General features: G+C 61.9%; 2 protein-coding genes across 5 annotated transcripts in view; both read left to right on the top strand.

The window, feature by feature from the left end:
• DCHS1 (dachsous cadherin-related 1) overlaps positions 1-12247 on the top strand; it is a 43434-nt gene extending 31187 nt beyond the window's left edge. For both annotated transcript variants that reach the window (XM_066314251.1, XM_066314250.1), the window contains exons 12-21: positions 291-416; positions 685-894; positions 1433-2296; positions 2755-2868; positions 3804-4015; positions 4157-4311; positions 5473-5603; positions 6084-6370; positions 6945-7083; positions 7306-12247. In XM_066314251.1, coding sequence (XP_066170348.1) covers positions 291-416; positions 685-894; positions 1433-2296; positions 2755-2868; positions 3804-4015; positions 4157-4311; positions 5473-5603; positions 6084-6370; positions 6945-7083; positions 7306-9920 — 4853 coding nt within the window. In that variant the 3' untranslated portion in view covers positions 9921-12247. The remainder of the gene's footprint in view (positions 1-290; positions 417-684; positions 895-1432; positions 2297-2754; positions 2869-3803; positions 4016-4156; positions 4312-5472; positions 5604-6083; positions 6371-6944; positions 7084-7305) is intronic.
• Positions 12248-14686: 2439 nt separating this feature from the next.
• Positions 14687-20344, top strand: TPP1 (tripeptidyl peptidase 1). 3 transcript variants are annotated; one of them, XM_066314218.1, is made up of 14 exons: positions 14688-14739; positions 15184-15279; positions 15356-15495; positions 15569-15719; positions 15933-16054; positions 16380-16564; positions 16774-16972; positions 18208-18396; positions 18507-18579; positions 18846-18966; positions 19063-19221; positions 19292-19429; positions 20082-20247; positions 20299-20344. In XM_066314218.1, exons 1-13 carry the CDS (start codon positions 14729-14731, stop codon positions 20220-20222), a joined length of 1725 nt encoding a protein of 574 aa, XP_066170315.1. In that variant the 5' UTR covers positions 14688-14728; the 3' UTR covers positions 20223-20247; positions 20299-20344. The 3 variants fall into 3 exon arrangements, with proteins under 3 accessions (XP_066170316.1, XP_066170315.1, XP_066170317.1); XM_066314220.1 differs by having other exon boundaries at positions 14714-14739; positions 20082-20344; XM_066314219.1 differs by lacking the exons at positions 16380-16564; positions 16774-16972 and having other exon boundaries at positions 14687-14739; positions 20082-20344.
• The last annotated feature ends 176 nt before the right edge of the window (positions 20345-20520 follow it).

Genomic DNA, 20520 nt, shown 5'->3' with positions numbered 1-20520 from the left:
ATGAGCTGAATCCTGGGAGAGGGTGGGAATGGAACAAGGGCTGTGGTTCCCTCTGGTCTCCTGGCCTGTGGCCTTTGTTCTGTGGGTTCTCCTTTGCTCATCTGGCCTCCCACCATGTGGGTTTGGCTGGGAACCCCCCACACACCTCTGCCACCAGGGAGCAAGCCCACCCTCTCACCCAGCCTGTGAGCCCTGGATGAGAGCTGGGAGCGGGGAGGTGCAGGACTGGGAGCCAGATGAGGCACTAGGACTGCTGCTAGGCTGCCTTCAGACCATCTTTGTCCCCACAGGTGCCAACGGGCAGGTGTCTTATGGGGGTCTCTCTGGGGGGCCGTTCTCCATCCACCCACAGACGGGACTCATTGTCACCACACGTCCCCTGGACCGGGAGGAGCAGGAGCAGCATGTGCTGACAGGTAGGCAAGGGGAGGCAGCACGCAGTGGGTCGATGTGGGTAGACAGGGATTTCTGCTGCTGGGGTGGAGAGTGTTGCAGAGGGGGCAGGCCAAGGGGAGAGAGGAGGGGCTGTGGGGCACAGCAGGGCTGTGGGGTGGTTTGGGGCTGCAAAAATACCGATGCTGTCATGCCTGGCGTCCCCTGTGGGTGCCTGGGTGTGGGTATACAACCGCTGTGGCTGTAGCTCCCAGTCAAGGCAGCCTCTGGTGCTGTCACTGTGTCCTGCAGTCTACGCGAGGGACGCCGGCCTGCCGCCCAGCCTCACCAAGGCCACGGTGTGGATCATAGTGGGGGATGAGAATGACCATGCACCCCACCTGGAGAGCGAGTCCTACTCCGTGGAAGTTCCTGAGAACCAGAGTCGTGTGGCACTCTACACTCTGCGGGCCACTGATCCTGATGCTGGGGAGAACGGACGCTTGGAATACCGGGTGGCAGGTGAGATGCACTGGAAGCGTGGGACTTCTCCCACTTCTCCCAGGGCAAGGACTTCTCCCCAGGCTTCCCTGGATCTGGGGACATCAACTGCAGCAGTGCCATTCCACATCCGTTCTCTCCTGCTCCAAACTGCACAGCACTGCTGCCATCTCTCAACTCCCTACCCCCAGTAAAGAGCACCCTAAGATCTGGACAGGCTGCACTGCTCATTCCCCAGGCTTGTGCATAGTTCCCCAGGCTTAGACCAGTTCCACACCTCTCCTGGCTGCTCTGACCTGTTAATTCACAGGTTGCCAAGTCAGATTTTTGCTGTATCCTGTCACAGACTGTCTGGTGACTGCCCATGGCAGCAGCATTGGCCTGTGAGTGGTTAGAGTCAGTTCTTCATATGGAGCTGGCCCAAAGAGGTTTGCTCCCACTGGGGCTCACTCTACCCACCCTGCCAGACCCCATAGTGGTGGGCTTTGTGCTCTAGCCAGGGCCTTTCTCATTCCAGTTACAGGCATGCCATGTTGTTACTCCACTTCTTCTCTTTTAGGTGGAGACCCTGGGCAGGATTTCAGCCTAGACCCCGTCTCTGGTGTCCTCTCCACTGCACATGCCCTTGACCGAGAGCAAATTGCTTCCTACAGCCTCATTGTAGTGGTGCAGGACCACGGCTCCCCCCCACGCAGTGCCACCATGTCGGTGACTGTGCAGGTGTTGGACCTCAATGACAATGCACCCAGTTTTGCTCAGGCCAGCTACGTGGTGGAGGTGCCAGAGGACTTGCCAGTCGGCGCCCTGGTGCTGCAGCTGGTGGCTGAAGACCCAGATGAGGGCACCAACGGACAGGTCTCCTACTACCTGGGCAACGAGTCGCTGGGCATGTTCCAGGTGGAGCCAGAGAGCGGGCGCATCCGGAGCGCCCAGGCACTGGACCGGGAGCGCCAGCCCACCTACAGCTTCCTGGCCAAGGCAGTGGACTCGGCGCCGTGGGAGCCCAAGAGCGCGGCCGTGCGAGTCACTGTTGTGGTGCGAGACGTCAACGACCACGCTCCGGCCTTCCTGCACAGCCCGCTCACCGTCAACCTGTCCCGCCACACTCCGCTCAAGCAGGTGGTGGCCACCATGAGGGCCGAGGACAGGGACGCGGGTGCCAACGCCTCCATCCTGTACCGCTTTGCCAGCCCCAGCTCCGCCTTCGCAATCAACTCCTACACGGGGGACATCCAGCTGCTGCAGTCCCTTGGCTCGCTCAGCCAGCGCCAGCGGACGCTCTTCGTGCTGGCCATGGACCTGGGGCAGCCGGCGCTCTCCTCCACAGGGGTAGTGGTGATCCACGTGCAGGAGGAGCCCTACCGAGGCCTGCGCTTTCCCCGCAGCACCAGTGACGTGGCCCTGGCCGAAAATGCCGCCCCAGGTACCCACTGGCAGTGACCAGAAAGTGCTGTCATGCAATGGGATAGGGCACAAGGGGAGGTGGGAGCAGTGCTGTGGGGAGCTCAGACCACAGAGCGTTGTGGAGCCTGTGGGGAAGTGCTATTATGCTTTGGGCAGACCCAAGGAACTGCAGGGTCTAAATGGTGCCGAGGCTGGTGTCCCTGTAGGCTGACCTCAGTGTGTTCAGATCACTGCAGGCAGCCACAGGTGCCCAAGTGCTCCTGGAAGGTCTCCAGGGTCACAGTGAGACCACCGAGGAGCCATAGATAGGCACCATGACACCAGGCTCCCAGCCCTGCATTGACCTTTGATCTTCAGTCCCCTGTCAGCAGTGTTTTCAGGCAGAGCAGTGCTCCTGTGCTACAGCACATGCTGCTCTGACCCTTTGCCATGTGCTCCAAGGCTCCACTGTCCTTTCATACCCTTTTGTTCTCACAGGCACTGAGGTGGCAAGTGTCCAGGCCGTGCACACGGGGGGCTCCTCGGGGCACATCACCTACAGCATCATCAGTGGCAACGAGAGGAACACCTTCCTGATCCAGCCCAGCTCAGGTACAGCTTCAGGAACACTTGGGGAGCTCTGCTCATGCCTTCTCAGGTGCTTGGGGCCTCCAGGGCACAGGAACACCATCCACATTCTGTACCAGTTAGTTCAGAGGTGTTAGTTCTGGAATGTGGACACTGCCCTGTCACTGACCAGCAGCTGTTAGCACTGCTCCCAGTGCAATTTTGGTCCCCTATAATTACACCTTTTCCCAAAACCTCAGACAGCAGGATTTGATGGGATTCTGGGAAGACATTCTTCCCTGTGAAGGTGGTAAGGCTCTGGCACAGGGTGCCCAGAGAAGCTGTGGCTGCCGCATCCCTGGAAGTGTCCAAGGCCAGGTTGGGCAGGGCTTGGAGCAACCAGGGATAATGGAAGTGTCTCTATGTGCCCATAGGAATGTTGTCAATTAGCTTAGTACATCCTGCTGGCTGCCCTCCTCCTCCTCAGGTGGGACAGCAGCACCTTGCTGCTCCAGCAGCCTAGCTGCCCATGGCTCAGGTTGGTGGCTGTGGGTGTCTGTCCTCAGAGCACTCTGTCAGGCTCTGACTGGACTCAAAGCTGCAGTGAGGTGTCTCTGGCTTGGAGCTGGATGAGCTTATGTCATAGTAGGAACAGCTCTTTCTGCTCCACACCTTCTGCAGATAGGGGAGTCTCCAGATGGGAGGACTGTCACATGCTGTAATGTCAGCAGGAGCTGCCTGTCCCCAGCAAGGTGTGGGGGTTATCACTCAGGACAGCACTTGAGAATGATGAGAAGCTGGCAGTGTGGGGAGGGCTTGGAAAAGCTCAGTGTGTCTGTCCCGTCCACCTGAGAATGGGTGGACGGATGGAGGGATGGATGGATGGATGGATGGATGGATGGATGGATGGATGGATGGATGGATGGAGGATGGAGATGCTGGTACATCAGCCCCCCCCTTCCTACTGTTCCCCCTCCCAGGTGCCATCTCAGTGCAGGACTCCAGCAGCTTGGACTTTGAGGCCAGCCCCCGGCTGCGCCTGGTGATCCAGGCAGAGACTGCAGCTTCCTTTGGCTTTATGGCCATAAACCTCAACCTCCAGGATGTGAACGACAACCTACCCCGCTTCCAGCTGCAGAACTATGTGGCGTTCATCTGGGAGTCACAGAGCTATGACTCACCTGTCATCCAGGTATGCTGGGGCACAAAAAGAGATACCTGAGCCCTGGCCTGGCTGGAGTTACGGGACGAGAGCTGCATGGGGCTGGGGTGGGCACCAGCACACAAGACCTGCCTCAGGGGCTCCACAGCTGAATCTCATGTGGCTTTGCAGGTACTAGCAGATGACCTGGACCAGGGAGCAAACGGGCAGGTGACTTATGCCATCAACCAGTCCCTGCCAATGCCGGGCTTGTACCACATCGACCCTCAGACTGGCACCATTACCACTGCTGCCATCCTGGACAGAGAGATCTGGTCCCAGACCCGGTGAGTGCAGCCAGGCTAGGGGATGCCAGGACAGGAACAGACTCGTGGAGCACTGCCCCGGGGCACGGGGAACACTGTTTGTGGTGCCCCCAAAGCTGTCCCAGCCTGGCTGTGAAGTGGCTCTATCAAGCAGCACAGCTGAGGGTCAGTGGGAGTGAAGGACACAGGAGCCAGATGGCCAGGATGAGCCCACACACAGCTCAGTCTGCAGAGCTGAGGAGATTGTGAGAGGGCCCTAGGTTCATCCATTCCCCTTCCTGCCTCCTTAATCTGCACTGCATCTGCTCAGTTTCTTACACCTACAAGTACAGGACCCTTGTATCCTGCCACATGGCTCCATACCCCTGCACTAGCCTGAGCTCCCCCAGATGTCCCCTTGCATCCAGACAGGCCCTGTGGGCCCCTCACCATTTGTGCATGCTCTGGACATGTCCATCCACTCTAGCCACGCATATGTGAAATGCTGGCAAACACCCCACCATGAATCTGAGGTGTCTCCTGCCCTTTCCCACACACCGTGTTTAGGGGAGGTCCCCCAGTTCCTGTTCTCCCCTCCACATGTCCCCCCCGGCTGTGGGCTCCTCTGCTGTCTTCCCTGGTGGGGGTGGTCTTGGGTATTTTTACATCCACACAACCCTCACCATTCCAGAGAGGCTCCAAGTGTTCCCCAGCAGCCAGAGAGCCCCGAACACCTGCCTGCACCCCACAAGGTGCTCTGCCTGTACCCACACACCTTCCAGACTTCAGCACATGGTTTAGGTGTGCAAAAACCTGCTGCCCTGCCCCACCATGCTCTCCGTGTGCCACAGCCACTGCCCCACACGCGCTCTCCAAATCACGGAATCATTGAGGTTGGAAAAGACATCTGAGATTATTGAATCCAACCTGTGGCTGATCACCATCTTGTCAACTAGACAAGAGCACTGAGTGCCACATCCAGTCTTTTCTTAAACGTCTCCAGAGAATTGCACGGATCCGTCACCCCAGACTCTAAGCTGCTGCAGTTTCCCCACCACATGCACACGCTCCAGCCCCATGCACACCTGCAGTTCATGTGCCAGGTGTAATGCAGGTGTGCAGTGCATGTTTCAGGAAGTGTAGATGGGTGAGGTGCTCCCTCACATGTGTGGGCACACATCTGATCCTCATGCCTGCCCACAGCTTGGTGGTGACAGCGATGGACCGAGGAACACCACCGCTCATGGGCTCGGCCACGCTGACCGTGGTGGTGATGGACATCAATGACAATAGCCCTACCATCCCGGTCCCCTGGGAGATCCGTGTCCCTGAGAGTGAGTGCCGTAGCACTGAGGGCCAGAGCTGGGGTATGATGGGCACCTGGGCACCGTGGGGTGGGGAGGAGCCCCAGAGAGGCCAGGCCAGTCTCTGTCAAGGTCTGGGTCACACTGACCCGCTGAAGCCCCCCAAGCTCTCCAGCATGACCCCCGTGCTGCTGCTGTGTCCTGAGGGAGCAACCTGAATTACCAACTCAACCCTGGCCCCTGCCCCATGTCCGGGACTCTGGCTGCAAACACCTGCTCACAGGCCCTGCCTGCTCACAGTCCTCAGCCAGTATGCCCAGTGCCCATGCCAACCTCCACCTGCTCTGCCAAGTCCCCAATACCTTTGGCTTCCCCCTGGCATCTCCCTCTCCCATGGCATTTTCCCCTCTTCCTGATGCTCGGGCTCTGGATTGAACTGGTTTCCTGCCAGGTGAGCCAGGTATGCTGGACAGGGATGGGTCTGCTCACTCACCTGTCTGCTCCCCACAGACACACTGCTGGGGACCCAGATAGCCCAGCTGACTGGGAACGACGTGGACTCGGGCCCTGCACTCTCCTACACGCTGCTGCTGGAGGGGGATGCAGCAGACACCTTTGGGGTGCTGCGCTATGGTGGCCACATTGCGCTGACGGGGCCACTGGACCACGAGCAGCGCAGCCGCTACACCCTCACCCTGCGCGCCTCTGACACACGCCACGAGACTGAGGCCAACCTCACCGTCCTTGTGGAGGATGTGAACGACAACGTGCCCACCTTCACACAGGTTTTCTATCAGGTACATGCGCCAGGTGTGCCAGCTAGCAGGGGCCATCCCACACAAGCCCTCTGCAGCTCCTGCCTGGCCCTCCTGCCCTTACAAAGCAGAAGATGGGTCTGAGCCCCTTCCTGTCCCGCTTTCTGACCCACGTCCACATCCTGGCATTCCTCATGCTGCCACTGTCGCATAGAAGGAGTTGAAACCAGGCACGTGACCCTGGGACCAGCCCCTGCAAGTGGCACAGCTGGATGTAGAGGGTCCAGCAGAAATGAATGATCACACTGGGGAGACCAGTGGAAGTGGGAAATGGGTGACAGCCCAGACAAATGTTTGTGGCAAGACAGATCCCTGTTGAAAGCCGGCTTGGGCAGTGTGTGCTGCAGCACTGGAGCCCAGGCAAGGGGCTGAGGAGCCGCAAGAATGCTTGAAGGGTCTAGGAGCACAGACCTCTTGCCCGTGGTTTCCCTGGCCAGTGAGAGGATGGACGACCTTGGCTTTGGCTGCCTGGCCAGCCCCAGGCCCCCCTCCCAGCAATGCTGCGGGTCTGGGCAGGGGAGAAACAGATGCTGACTGGGATTTTCTCCTCTTCCAGGTGCTGCTGCCAGAGCACACACCTGCTGGCAGTGTCATCCTCACTGTGAGCGCAACTGACCCCGACTCAGGGAGCAATGGGGACATCACCTTCCACCTGGCTGTGCCCAGCCCTGATGTTGCCATCGACCCCAGCAATGGTGCGTGGGCTTGGTCCTCTGTGTGCCTCTCTCATGGGTCAATCTAAGGCTGCCTGCGGAGGGGAGTTCCCCTGTGCTGGCCCTGTTCAAACCCTCACGAGGTCACTTTCTGGTGTGGCTGATAAGGCAGACACAGCAGGGTGACCATCAAATGCTCCTCCATCTGATACCCTTCCCAGCTCCCACTGGTTCCCATGCTGACCCTGGCTTTGTGCTCCACAGGGACCCTCTTCACCACCCGGCAGGTGGAGTTCAATGCCAGCCAGCCCACCCTGGACCTGGTGGTGGAGGCCCGTGACCACGGCTCTCCCAGCCTCTCATCTTGGGCCACAGTGCAGCTCCAGGTTCTGGATGTTAATGACCACAGCCCCCGCTTCCAGGAGCCATGCTACAACGCCAGCGTTCCCGAGGACCTGCGCCCAGGCACCACTGTGCTAACGCTGGAGGCGGGTGATGCCGACCTCTCCCGGGAGAATGCTGGCTTTGACTACACCATCGTCAGTGGGAACAGCGGCAACGCCTTCCAGGTGGAGAGCCGGGTTTTCCGGTCCGGGGGACAGCTCCACACGCAGGGAGCCCTGGTGCTTGTGGAGTCCCTGGACTTTGAGGCCATACCAGTATACAACTTGACGGTGGCAGCCTCAGACCGGGGCCTGCCACAGCGCAGCGCCACCGTGCCCGTGCTCATCACCGTGCAGGACGTCAATGACAACCCTCCCGTGTTCACCCGGGCCGAGTACCGTGCAGCCGTGAGCGAGGCCGCGCTGCCGGGCACGGAGCTGCTGCGTGTGGCAGCCCACGATGCCGACTCAGGGCCACGTGGCCGTGTTCACTACACCATCAGCTCAGGCGACCAGCATGGGCTGTTCCAGCTTCATGAGAGCACAGGGGCCCTGAGCCTGGTGCGGCCACTGGATCGAGAGGCCCAGGCTCTGCACACACTGGTGGTGCGGGCCACGGACACACCAGGCGGGCACTTTGCGCTGGTCCCCGTAGCCATTGAGGTGAAGGACATCAACGACAACAAGCCGTACTTCCCCGTGGAGGTGCTGAGCGCCAGCATCCGGGAGAACTTGCCCCCCGGCACGCTGGTCACCACGCTGCGTGCTGTCGATGCCGACACGGGCGCCTTTGGGGAGCTGCGCTACATGGTGCTGGAGCAGGCAGTGGGCGACCCCACCATGGGGGATGGCCGAGACGCTTTCGCTGTCAATGGGAGCTCTGGGGAGCTGCGCTCCCGCCTCACCTTTGACTATGAGCGAGCCAAAGCCTTCCAGCTCCTGGTTCGGGCCACCGATGCTGGCAATGCCTCGGCCACTGTGACTGTGCGGGTGCTGGTGACAGGGGAAGATGAGTACGATCCCATCTTCCTGAGCCCCTCCTTCAACTTTGAAGTGCCTGAGGGTGCGCGCAAAGGGCAGACCATTGGGCGGGTGCTGGCCACGGATGAGGATGAGGGGGCTGATGGTGTTGTGCTGTACACCCTGGCAAAGCCCTCACCATACTTTGCCATCAATCAGACCACAGGCTCCATCTACCTGCGTGTGGACAGCCAGCCCCAAGCCGGGGCTGGGCGTGCCAAGAGGGAGCCACGGGAGATGAGCCTGGAGGTGCAAGCACGCAGCCCCCTGCCTGCTTCTCGTGTGGCCTCTGCGCAGGTCACCATTGATGTCACGCACACCTCCTTTGGCCTGGCACCCGACCTCAACCTACTGCTGGTGGCTGTGGCTGCCTCGCTGGGTGTCGTGGTGGTGCTGGCCGCCGTGGCCATCGTGCTGGCACTGGTGCGCTCCCGGCAGCGCCGGGGCCACAAGAAGGCGGAGGGGGAGGGAGCACTGGCCCGTGTACAGAGCGGGTCCTTGCAGAAGCTGGGCTGTGAGGAGCCAGCACTGCCCGGGGCTGAGCACATCTACCACCAGGCACTGCCAGGGTACGGGACGGAGCCGGCGGGGCCCTACACGCGGGGCGGCTCACTGGATCCCTCGCATTCCAGCGGCCGGGGCTCTGCTGAAGCTGCTGAGGACGACGAGATACGGATGATCAATGAGTACCCACGCGTGGCCAGCATCACATCCTCCATGCAGGAGCACATCGCTGCCCGCGGCCCTGACTCTGGCATCCAGCAGGATGCCGACCAGCTCTCTGACATCTCTTGTGAGCCAGCTGCGTTGGAGAGCACCCAGTGGTTCAAGAGCAAGAAGGGCTCTGGCCTGCTGCTGCCGGGGCCACCCCTGCAGCTGTACCGTGAGGATGGGGGGGGCAGCGCCTTCCTGGGTGTCCGCTGCGGCCTCAGCGTCTCCTCACAGCCCCAGGACTACACCTTCCCAGAGGACGGCAAGCCTTCCGTGGAGGGCTCGCTCACTGCCATTGTGGCCAGCGATGAGGAGCTCCGCGGCAGCTACAACTGGGATTACCTGCTGAACTGGTGTCCCCAGTTCCAGCCGCTGGCCAGTGTCTTCACGGAGATCGCCCGCCTCAAGGATGAGAGTTCTCTGCGCAAGCCCTTCCCAGCCAAGCCCAAGGCAGAGCCCAAGCCCCGCATCGACCCCCCGCCCCTCATCACCTCGGTGGCCCATCCAGGTGCCAAGTCTGTGCCCCCCAAGCCACCACCAGGCAGGACCTTCCCGCACCCATCCTCCCTGCGCCGCTCGCCCATCAGCCACGAGGGTTCCATTTCGTCCTCCGCCATGTCACCCAGCTTCTCCCCATCGCTGTCCCCGCTGGCCGCCCGCTCCCCTGTGGTCTCGCCCTTCGGCATCTCCCAGGGGCCATCCACCTCCACCATCAGCGCCGAGCACTCGCTGGAGCCCCCCGAGGAGGCCGAGCTCAGGATTTAGAGCTAGGCCCCTGGACTCCTCTGCCCCAGCCCACAGCCATGCGGCTGGAGCGGGGCCCAGCCCAGGGCTGCTAAAATGGGTGCTCATCCCTCTCCCAGCACTGTGCCTGGCCTGGGCCCCCAGGGACTGCGGGTGCCACTGAGGGCTATGGCCCGTGTCCCTCCCCACCGCCTGGCAGACCCTGTGCTGGCTGGTGCCCTATGGACTGCTGACCCCAGTGCTGGCACCCCGGGGTGATGGTCCATGTGCTGCTTGCGGTAGCTCAGATTGGTGCTGGGCAGGATGGTGCTTCACGGTACTTGGTGCTCCAGGAGTGGCCGGGAGCTGAGGGGTGCTGGGCCAGGGGCTGCAGGCCCAGACCCTGCCCTACCCAGCCCCAGGGGCCATGCAGCAGCCTGGGTGCAGGAGGACCCTGAGCCTTCCCTAGCGACTCCCGGGGCAGGGGGACAATGCCCCATGGCTGGGGGTGGTGTCCCAGGGCAGGGCAGGGCACAATGTGCCAGGGCACAGACGCTGCCTGTGGGGAATGAACCTGCCCCCTGGCCGGGAGGGGACACTCACCGGGCTGGCTTCAGCAGAGGGCAGCAATGCCCACATCTTGCTGTCTGTCCATGGCTGGGCTTGGACAGGAGAGCCTTTGAGGTCTCTCCAGCCCTTTCACAACCCACTGCTGCAGGTGACACATTCAGGGAATCTCCTGCCCAGAGCTTCAGGATGGTTCCTCTGGTCCCGGGAGGGAGGCGCCTGCCATGCTCAGCATGGGAACCCCATTCCTGGGACCGGGTACCTCCCTGGGCAGGGGTCCCTGGCAGGGACAATGCCCAGACACAGGCAGCACAGTGGGGCTGGCAGAGCTGTGAAATTGCTGACAGGGACAGCCCAACCTCAGCAGCAGCAGTGATGGCTGCCATGACCCACACCCACCTCAGGCCCAGGCGAGTTTTTGAGGTGGTACCCCAAAAAAACACATCGCCCAGCATGTTCTCCTACAGCCACAGTGGGGATCTGGCCTTCCTTGGGGCCCTGTCGCATGACTGCTCCCCAGGACCATCTGGGCCACCTCCAGAACATGGTCAAGGTGCCAGAACCCCTTGCCTCTGGCCCCAGCCCCCTGGGCAGGGCTGCTCTGCACCTCCATTATGCATGCTGTGAGCCCGGACAGGGCCCCTGCAATGGGGCCGGTCCCCATCTCCTGCACTGTGCACAGCCAGTCACACTCACACCATGCTTAGCCCCCACCAGAGCTCTTCCTGAGCCTGCAGCTGCTCACAGGGAGCAGCCGTGCATCACAGGCCCTGGGAGTGTGGCCTGGGTTCTGCCTGTAGCCCTGGTGCTCCCAAAGGCTGTGATTCCCACACGGCCATGGGTGCAGAGTGAGGGCTGGAACAGCATGGGGGGCTGCACACAGCAGCCCTGAATGCCCAGTCTGGTCAGGAGTGTCTGGAGACAGGGAGGATATCTCATGCCTGAGCAGAGCCAGGGGGAAGTTCCTTCCTATCACGCTTTCTCCAGACCCAGCACATCTGCAGAGTGGCTGCAGCCCCAGCCCCAAAGGTGTTGTCACAGCAGACAAATGCATCACTTCTGCCCGTCCCCCCACTTCCCATAAAGAACCATCTGTGGCTGCAGCTCCATCTGTCATAGTCAGCCCCTCATCCCTCTTGTGCTGTGGGGTCTCAGCTCATGCCAGTGGATCCCAAGTGCTGTCCTGGGCATAGGGCAGTGACAGGGGACAGGGATCTGTGCCAGTGACAGGGGCACCAAGGGGGCACAGGGCCATGCCCACTCTGCCGGGGACCCACAGGGGCCTCATGTGCTCTGGGAGGGGGAGAACAGAGAGTTCTGCCTTGGCACCGGGACAACCCACAGAGCCTCTTGGGGTGGGCACCCCCATCCCCTCTCTGTCTTGCTCACAGGCACTGTGGGGACACATTGTTCTCCCCAGGCCCTGTGGGGGCACTCTAGGGCTACCCAGTGCCCCCCAGTCCCATGCTGGGGTGCCCCATGCCTCCTGGTCCTGTGCTGCCCACACAGCCCAGCTCCACTGCACACCTGGGATGGGGACACAGATGGTCACCCTGCACGCCACAGGAAGGGTCAGACACATGCACCCTGCTTTGGGCTGGGGTCACTGAGCCCCCAGTTATTTATTTTTACACATTGTACTACAATTCCTGTTTTTAATCGTTTGTACCTTTTGTATTGTGTCTCGTGGAGCTGCACGTGCCAGCGCTGCCCACGGCCGCGCAGGGGCCACCCGGTGCAGCCTGAATCCAAGTGCCAACGTCTCAAAAAATGCCTTAATAAACCACACGTTTGTACAGACACAGACCCATCCCTGCTGCCGTGCGCTCATGCCAGGCTGGCACCATATTCCCATGGGACTGAAAGGGAGTGGGGGGATACTGGACCTGCACCATGAAGGGCTCACGTGGGCCTGGCCAGGCTCTGGCATCCACATCCATGGCTGCATCCTGCCAAGTCCTTTTCCTGAGAGGCCAGTGAAGCTGCAGCAGGACCATGGCCCTGGGGCTGTCCAGCAGCGTGCCTGAGTATGTTCCCATACAGGGATACGTGCAAACACAGCTGTGGAAGACATGTCTCCACATGTGCACACAGCTGGTCCCACATGCCACAGGCAACCCTATCCCGTCCCGCTACGCTCACTCTGGTGAAGGCTGTGGGCAGGGCTGTGCAGGGACCCAGAGCTGCAGTAGCCACACCTGGACACGCCATCTGCCCAGCAGGTACCTCGCATTCCCAGGATCCCCACTGAGGACACTTGGATATACAAGTTTTCCAAGCCATGGCCTCATCACAGCCACCAGCACACACAGAAACCAGTTACAGAGTTTGAGAAGCAGCAGCGGCTGTGCAGCTGTCAGGTGTTGGATGTGGCCAGACCCAAGCAGTGACCATCAACCACCTACATGTGATCAGCCACTTCCATCTTGCCTTCCCTGCTCTAGCGTTCTTTGCTGCTTCCCAAATCAACCTGTTTACTCCCTGTCCTCAACACCCCACAGCGAGTGTTGCACAGCCCCAGCCTGTTCTGCACAGCCCCTCAAGGCTGCCCAACCCTGCTGGCAGCGCTCCAGGACCAGGGGAGCAGCTCCCCTGGTCTGACAGGGCTCCTCACACTGCAGGGGCAAGCGTAAGCCAGCACAGCTGGGGCAGAAAGGGCAAAAGGGCCACTCCTCCCTGATGGTGTTCACGGGGTCCCCTCTGCTCCTTCATCCCCCGGCCCGACCCCTTGCAGCTCCCTGCTGGGGCACAGTGGGACCAGCGGCTGCCCTCAGTGCCACTGTCCTCCTCTGGTGTTCCTGGCCTCAGGGAGATCCACCTGCCCGCAGAAGGGACTTGTTTCACCCTGTCTGCAGGAGCGGCACAGGAGTGTGCCTGGGCAGGCAGGGCTCCCACCAGGAGACACCAAGGCTCCCCGACCTCCCGGGCACCAGACCAGCAGCAGATGCTTGTTAACACGATTAGCTCTGTCCGGCCACCTTAATCCCGGCTGTCCAGACAGATCCAGGACATCATCCCCCGCAAATCCCATCCCACTTAAAGAGTCCATCCCCAAAATGGACATGGGGCATGCAGCTCTGACAGCATCCCAGCCCCTGGCTAGGGCCAGGGTGGCTGGTTCCCCTCTCTGTGGCCAGGAGGAGGCCAGGGCTGCCAGTCCAGGGCAGTTGGTGGGGCTGGAGCAGGGGGAGCAGGAACAGACACCTCTGGCATGGCTCCAGTGCGGGGGACGAGGCAGCAAGGGCCAGGCAGGTGGTTTTCCTATTGCCTGTCTCTTCCTGGCCTGCACCCCGCTCTGCAGAAGCAGAAAAACAGCTGGGAACTGCTGGAGCTGTGGAATGCATGCTTGTCACCGAAACTGCAGGAAAAACAAAAAAAACTCTCTCCAACATTTCTAGTGTTAGAGAATCAAGACATTACTTTATTCTGGCCAGGATTTTGTTCTGGCCAGAATATGCAAGAGAAATCATTTCATCCACAGATGTCCCGAGTTGTGCAGAGAAAATCATTCCATGACAAATGAATTTTACTGTATTTTTCATATATTTTATACAGTAAAAACACATAGAAATTCATTGGTTCAATATTCATTGGTCTCAATTCATTCGTTGGTCCCAATTCATTCATTGCTCAGTTCTTAGTATTTGGTTTTCTATGGAGGGGGCGGTGTCTGGAGTTGATGTTCATTAATGGTCGTTACCTTTTGAGCACGTTCTGCGCTACTCCCAGCAGCTCTCCTGCAGGGGCCCCCATCACCCCGCCGGGCCCGGGACCCGACCGGGGCCCCAGCCTGAAAAGGGCCTCTGCCTCCTGCCCCCAGCAGCCTGGGACCATCAGCCCAGTACGGACCCTTGTCCCGCCTCCAGCCCAGGACGCCCAGCCCTGCAAGAGCCCTGGCGCCCTCGCAGCGCGGGAGCTCGACACGGACCCTCGGCCGAATGCCCTGTCCGAGCCATCCCGCCGGGAGCACGTCCGCGCCGTGCGGGGAGACGCCCGAGAGAAGGGCGGGACAGGGGCGGGGGCGGCCCATGCCGTGTCTGAGCCGCCCCTTCAGGCTGCCGGCAAGCGGGGACTCCCCGCTGGAGCTGTACCCGGTGCCCGCCCCGCCGCCCGCCTGGCGCCGTGCCCCGAGCTGCGGGCCCACGGTCCGATCCCATCCCCGGCCCCGGTCCCGGCGCTCGGGCCCCGCCCACCCCGTGACGAGCAGTCACGTGACCGCTGTTTTGGTGTCCCCACGTGGTGGGAGTCACGCGCCCGCACACGTGACCAGGCGGCGCGGCGGCATGGCGCGGGGGTAACGGGCAGGGAGCGGGGCGCCGCGGGCCGGGGGACGGAGACACGGGAACGCCTCCCGGGGGGCGCTTTCCGGCCCCGGGACGAGGGGGACCGCAGGGATCCGACGGTGCTCCTGGCTGACGGAGGCTCAGGGTGTCCGACGGGGCTCCCAGGTGGCGGTGGGAACGGGGACCGGAGGCTCAGGCGGGGTTCCCCGATGATGAGGGCCCTCGGGATCTCCCGGTGGCGGGGTGACAGACAGGCTCGCCGGTGGTGGGACTCGGGGGATTCAGGCGGGGCTCCCCAGACCCGGGGTAGGGATAGTCAGACGGGTTCTCCCGTCACGGGATTTCGCGTTTTTCCGGCGGGGCTCCGTGGGCACAGGGTTTCGGGGGTCAGACCTCGGTCAGTCCCGGTTCCCCACGGCTGTGCCAGTGCCTGTGCTCCCCTGAGCCCGTTGCAGGTGTTGGGGGATCCCCGCCGTGCTGGCGCTGTGTGCGGCCGCCTGGAGCTGCGCCCCGGGGCTGGCGCTGCAGCTGGAGCGGGACCAGCCGTTCCGGTAGGTCCGGGGCTGTGGGCCGGGCCGGGCCGGGCTAGCGTGCCGGTGCCGGCCCCGCTCACCGCCCATCCTGCAGCGTGCCCCCCGGCTGGGCCCATGCTGGCCGCGTGGATCCTGAGCAGCCGGTGCAGCTGACCTTCGCCCTGCGGCAGCGCGGAACTGGCCGCCTTGCCCGCCTCGTCGAGGCTGTCTCGGACCCTCAGTCCCCGCAATACGGTAACGGCCGCGTCCCTGAGGCCTCACGAACCCTGGGGCCTGTGAGGGGATCTAACCCCTCTGTGCCTCCCAGGGCAGTACCTGTCCCTGGAGCAGGTGAGGGACTTGGTCCAGCCTTCCCCAACCACGCTGATGACAGTTCTGAAGTGGCTGCAAGGCCATGGTGTAGAGGAGTGCCGGAGTGTCACCACCCTTGACTTTCTGGAGTGTTACCTGCCTGCAAGGTGAGCCCTAAGGGCTGAAACCAGCTCTGGTGGCTCTGTGGTGGCTGTCCCTGTGTCTCACTACTGTCCCATCCTGTGGTGGCTGTTCCTGTGTCCTGCACCAGTCACGCTCCTTAGTGACTGTCCTTCTCTCCCAGCCCTGCCCTGTCTGTTGATGGCTGTCCCTGTGTCCTAGTGCTGTTTCATCCCACAGTGGCTGTCCCTGTGTTGCAGCACGGCTGAACACCTGCTCCCTGGGGCTGAGTTTCACCGGTATGTGCAGGGCCAGCGCAGCCTGGTGCGGTCCCCACTGCCCTACACTGTCCCTGCAGAGCTCGCGGAGCACCTGGACTTTGGTGAGTCCCACGTGGGGAGATGAAGCTGCAGAGCTCAGGTGCAGCTGCTTCTGGGCGTACAAACCTCTCTCCTGCAGATCCCTGTTACATGGGATCCAGTGACCATGCCACAAAAAATGCAGGGGGTGCCCAGCTGAGGCCATGGCTCAGCAGTGGGAGCTGAGAGGTTCTTCCCTCGGTGCTGCAGGGCTGGGTTTTCCAAGCCCTGCTGTTGGCCTGCCCATGTTGACGTGGGGTTGGTGATGGAGAGCCCAAAGGCTCTATCCTACCTTCCCAGGGCTCTGCCCCCTGACAGCTTCTCCCATCGCACTGGGCTCTGCTGCAGTGGGTGGGATGCACAGGTTCCCCATGGAGCGCAAGGCAGTCAGCAGAGCCGGGGCCAGGAAAGACCCACAGTTGGCAAGAGCGTCGTTCCACCTGGGCGTGACACCGGCCGTCCTGCGCCAGAGATACAACATGACAGGGGGGGACGTGGGGCTCCTGTCCAACAACAGCCAGGCCTGTGCACAGGTAACAATCGCCTGGGTTAGAGGCCTGTGTGCTGTGGCAGTCCCAGGGATTGGTACTGTTCTGGGGATCTTGAGACAGCTGAGTGTCCCTCAGTGGCTGCTGGCAGTACCTGGTGTAGCATAGAGCTGTGCTGGGCAATTTTCTGGGTTAGGATCAAAACGTTAATCTTGTTTATTCAAGAGAAGACAGCCTGTCCCTCTGTCCCACAGTTTCTCGAGCAGTACTTCCACCAAGCTGACCTGGCTGAGTTCATGCAGCTCTTTGGCAGTGGCTTTGCCCACCGCACGCAGGTGGACCGGGTGGTGGGGCACCAGGGCCATGGCAAGGCCGGGCTGGAGGCCAGCCTGGACGTGGAGTACATCATGAGCACTGGTGCCAACGTCTCCACTTGGGTCTTCAGCAATGCAGGTACTGGGGAAGAGCCCCAAGGGGCAGGGGGAACACCAGGGAGGGAAAGGGGAGCACCCAGAGCGAGATGGGGAGTGCCTGGAGAGGTGAGGAGAGTGCCTGGAGCAGGGAAGGGAACACTTGGAGGTGTGAGGGGAGGGGGTGGAACAGGAGAGGGAAGTGCTGGAGGAGTGAGGGGAGAGCTTGCAGGGCTGTGCAGACAGCTGCCTGTAGGACAGCCCCAGCTGCTTTCCCAACTGCTGTGAGAGTGCACCCTTTGTGCTCCCCAAGTAAGAGCTGGCACCAGATTCCCACCTCCTAGGGACATCACTCCTGGTTTGTGTAGTGACTTTGGACCGTGTGAACCTTCAACTTCCAGAGTATCCTCAGGCAGGGATTTCATTGCTGGTACCATGCAAAGCAGCTGCCCTGCTCAGCTCCCATGAAGGAGGGCACAGCCCTCTCCCTGTGGGGTTTTCCAGTTGTGCTGGAGCTGAGCTCCCACCCACGAGTCTCCCAGTAGAGCAGATGAGGGAGAGTGAGGGAATTTGGGAAAACATATTGCCAAACAGACTGCACAAACACAAACAGGGCACAGTGCTGGGGGCAGTGTCCCTGTCCCAGATTGGGAACTGGCTGAGCAGGTGAGTGCCACAGGGACAGTGGCCCTGTCCCTGATGGTGACAGTGACAGCAGCCCAGTGGTGCCCTTCCCTCCGCCCCCACACAGTTACTGGTGTGGGAAGGGTGCAGGGACAGTGACATGGGCAACCAAGAGTGAGCGGGGGTGGCTGGGGCTATGCCTCCCCTCCCACTGGAGAGGGCTGAAGGGCAGGGAGGGTCCAGGGCAGGTACAGGTGGAATGTGTGGAGGTGGCACATGCAGCGCTCTGCTGGGACCTGTTGTCAGAGGAGGAGCTGAGGCTCCACTGGGTCCACAGGTGCCTATGTGGCTGCAGCCCTGTGGAGAGCCCTCTTGGAGAGGGGTGTGAGTGTAGCCCCCTGTCCTGGGGTAAGGATAGCCCTCTTGCCAACTCCATGGGCTGAGCTGAAGCTTGGTGCCATGCAATGTGAGGAGCCCCAGGATAAGCTCATGGAGCTTCAGGCTGGATGTGCTGTGGCTCCCTGGCCTACAGGAAGGAGCACCTGGGGCTGTACTTCAGGTGCCGGTGCTGATGAGGCAGGACTCCTTGTGCTGTTCCCTGTCTCTGGTGTTGGAGGAGCTATCCCTCGTGTCCCTTCCCCGATGTCCTTGCAGGGCGCCACGAGAGCCAGGAGCCCTTCCTGGCCTGGCTTCTGCTGCTCAGCAACATGTCTGCGCTGCCCTGGGTGCACTCGGTGAGCTACGGGGACGACGAGGACAGCCTGTCCTATGCCTACATGGAGCGCGTCAACACCGAGTTCATGAAGGCGGCGGCCCGCGGCCTCACCATCCTGTTTGCCTCAGGTGGAGCCAGGGCCCGGCATGGTGGGGCCTGAGCACCCAGCACCAAGCGTGGCTGTGGAAGGGGTGGCTGGGACACCGTGGTCACCTGTCACCTCTTGGTGTGTCGGCAGGTGACGACGGTGCTGGGTGTCGACGGGTGCGCAGTGGGAACCACACCTTCCGGCCCAGCTTCCCGGCCTCCAGGTGGGTGAGGGAGGGAGCTGGGTGTGAGGGGTCAACGCAGACCTGCGGGGGCACTGCCAGCCCTGGCCCCCTTGAGGTCTGAGCCCCTGGAGGGTCACCTGAGGGTCCTCAACAGCACGCTTACAGACCCCCGAGCTGCAGTCTCTGCAGCTCCTGGGGTTTGTTTTGGTTTGTGGGGCAAGGTTGTGGTAGCAGAGGGGATTGTTGGTGGCTGCTGAGGCCCAGGCAAGTGTGTGTCCACCTGCAGTGTCCCTCTGTTTCCCCAGCCCCTACGTCACCACTGTGGGTGGCACGTCCTTCAAGAACCCCTTCCTAGTGACAGAGGAGGTGACAGATTACATCAGTGGAGGTGGCTTCAGCAACGTCTTCCCCATGCCTGACTACCAGGTGAGAGACTCCTGCGCTGCCAGGCTGGGGGCGGCAGGGTTAGGGCTAGGGGGAGCAATGGACTTCGGGGATGAGCATGGGCTGTGCTGTCCCCAGGCTGCTGCTGTGGGGAGTTTCCTGCGTTCAGCCTCGAAGCTGCCCCCCAGCTCCTACTACAACAGCAGTGGTCGTGCATACCCTGACCTGGCTGCGCTCTCTGACAACTACTGGGTGGTGACAAACCGCATCCCACTGCCCTGGGTATCAGGGACTTCGGTAAGGAGCTCATCCCCTGCTGCCCTCCAGGATGGCAGGGGTCTTGGGCTGAGGGATTGTGCCCACACAGGCATCCACACCGGTGGTGGCAGGCATGGTGGCACTGATCAACGACCGGCGCCTGCAACGGGGGCTGGCACCCCTTGGCTTTCTCAATCCTGCACTATACCAGCTGCAGAAGCAAGGGCTTGGTGATGCATTCTATGATGTGAGTGGGGCAGGGAATGGGGGCTGGAGGGCTGTACTTGGGGCTGAGGGGGCTTTGTGTCCTGAAGAGTTGGGCTGAGGCCTGGACTTGGCCTGTCCATGGGGCTGTGAAGGCCATGCATGCACCAAGGGCTGGGTTGGGGGCTGAGGGGGCCTGTCCTGGGGGTCCTGCTCCCAGAGCTGTGCCTGAGGCAGGGCCAGCAGCATCCTGCTGGGAGGCAGGAGAGACTCCCTATGGCCTTACCATGGGAGCAGTGTCTGGGATTCCCCTTGACCTTTCCATGGGAGTGGTGTCCTGAGGGGTCCCCAATGGACTCCTGTGAGTTTAGTGGGGCAGGTCCCCTTGCGTGGCCGGGGCAGCAGCTTGCAGTGACTGCAGAGGTCCCAGGGTCGAGCTGAGTGTGCTGTCCCTCACTGCCGGTGTCCTGAGGGGACTCGGGGCGAGGGCGGCGTTGTGGGGATCCCCGTGTCAGAGGGCCACTGTGCCCCAGGATTTCTGTCTCACGGATGCTGGCAGCAGCTGTCCCTGGTTCCTCGGGCTGCAGGCAGGGTCCCTGTGCCCCGGGCTGTGTGGGACTCCTGTGTCCTGGAGGTCGCTGTCCCGGGACTTGGGAGGGGGCCCCGAAGCCCCGTGCTGAGGCTGGTCCCCGCAGGTGATCCAGGGCTGCCACCTGTCCTGCCTGGACGGCACCGTGCAGGGCCAGGGCTTCTGTGCCACTCCGGCTTGGGACCCAGTCACCGGTTGGGGCACCCCTAACTTCCCGCGCCTGCTGCGAGCGCTAGGGCCGCGCTGACGAGGACACCGGGGCCGGACAGCGGGGCCGGACACCGGGGGCGGACACCGGGGCCGACACCGGGGCCGGACAGCGGAACACCGGGGAGTTGGAGGCGGGGCCAATAAACACTCGAAGCCCCACCCGCCTCCTCTGTTTGTACCTGCGCCTCCGCCAGGGGGCGCGCGGGGCCATGAGCGTTGGAGAGCGGGACCAATGGGGCGGGACGGGGGCCCGCCAGGGCCAATGGGGCGGTGAGGGAGGCGGGGCGAAAGGGCTGTGGGGCCAATAGTGTGGTTTGGCGCGCGCAGGCGCGGAG

Source organism: Sylvia atricapilla, chromosome 2 (genome assembly GCF_009819655.1).
Source record: "Sylvia atricapilla isolate bSylAtr1 chromosome 2, bSylAtr1.pri, whole genome shotgun sequence".
Taxonomy (NCBI): Eukaryota; Metazoa; Chordata; class Aves; order Passeriformes; family Sylviidae; genus Sylvia; species Sylvia atricapilla.
The sequence above is the reverse complement of the archived record's forward strand: the minus strand, read 5'-3'. Positions and strand labels throughout refer to the sequence as shown.

Bases quoted from the DNA above. Each gene is read 5' to 3' on its own strand.
- TPP1 (XM_066314218.1), top strand. The intron at 16,565-16,773 runs GTAACAATCGCC...TCTGTCCCACAG, and splicing joins ACAGCCAGGCCTGTGCACAG to TTTCTCGAGCAGTACTTCCA. The intron at 19,222-19,291 runs GTAAGGAGCTCA...GTGCCCACACAG, and splicing joins CCTGGGTATCAGGGACTTCG to GCATCCACACCGGTGGTGGC.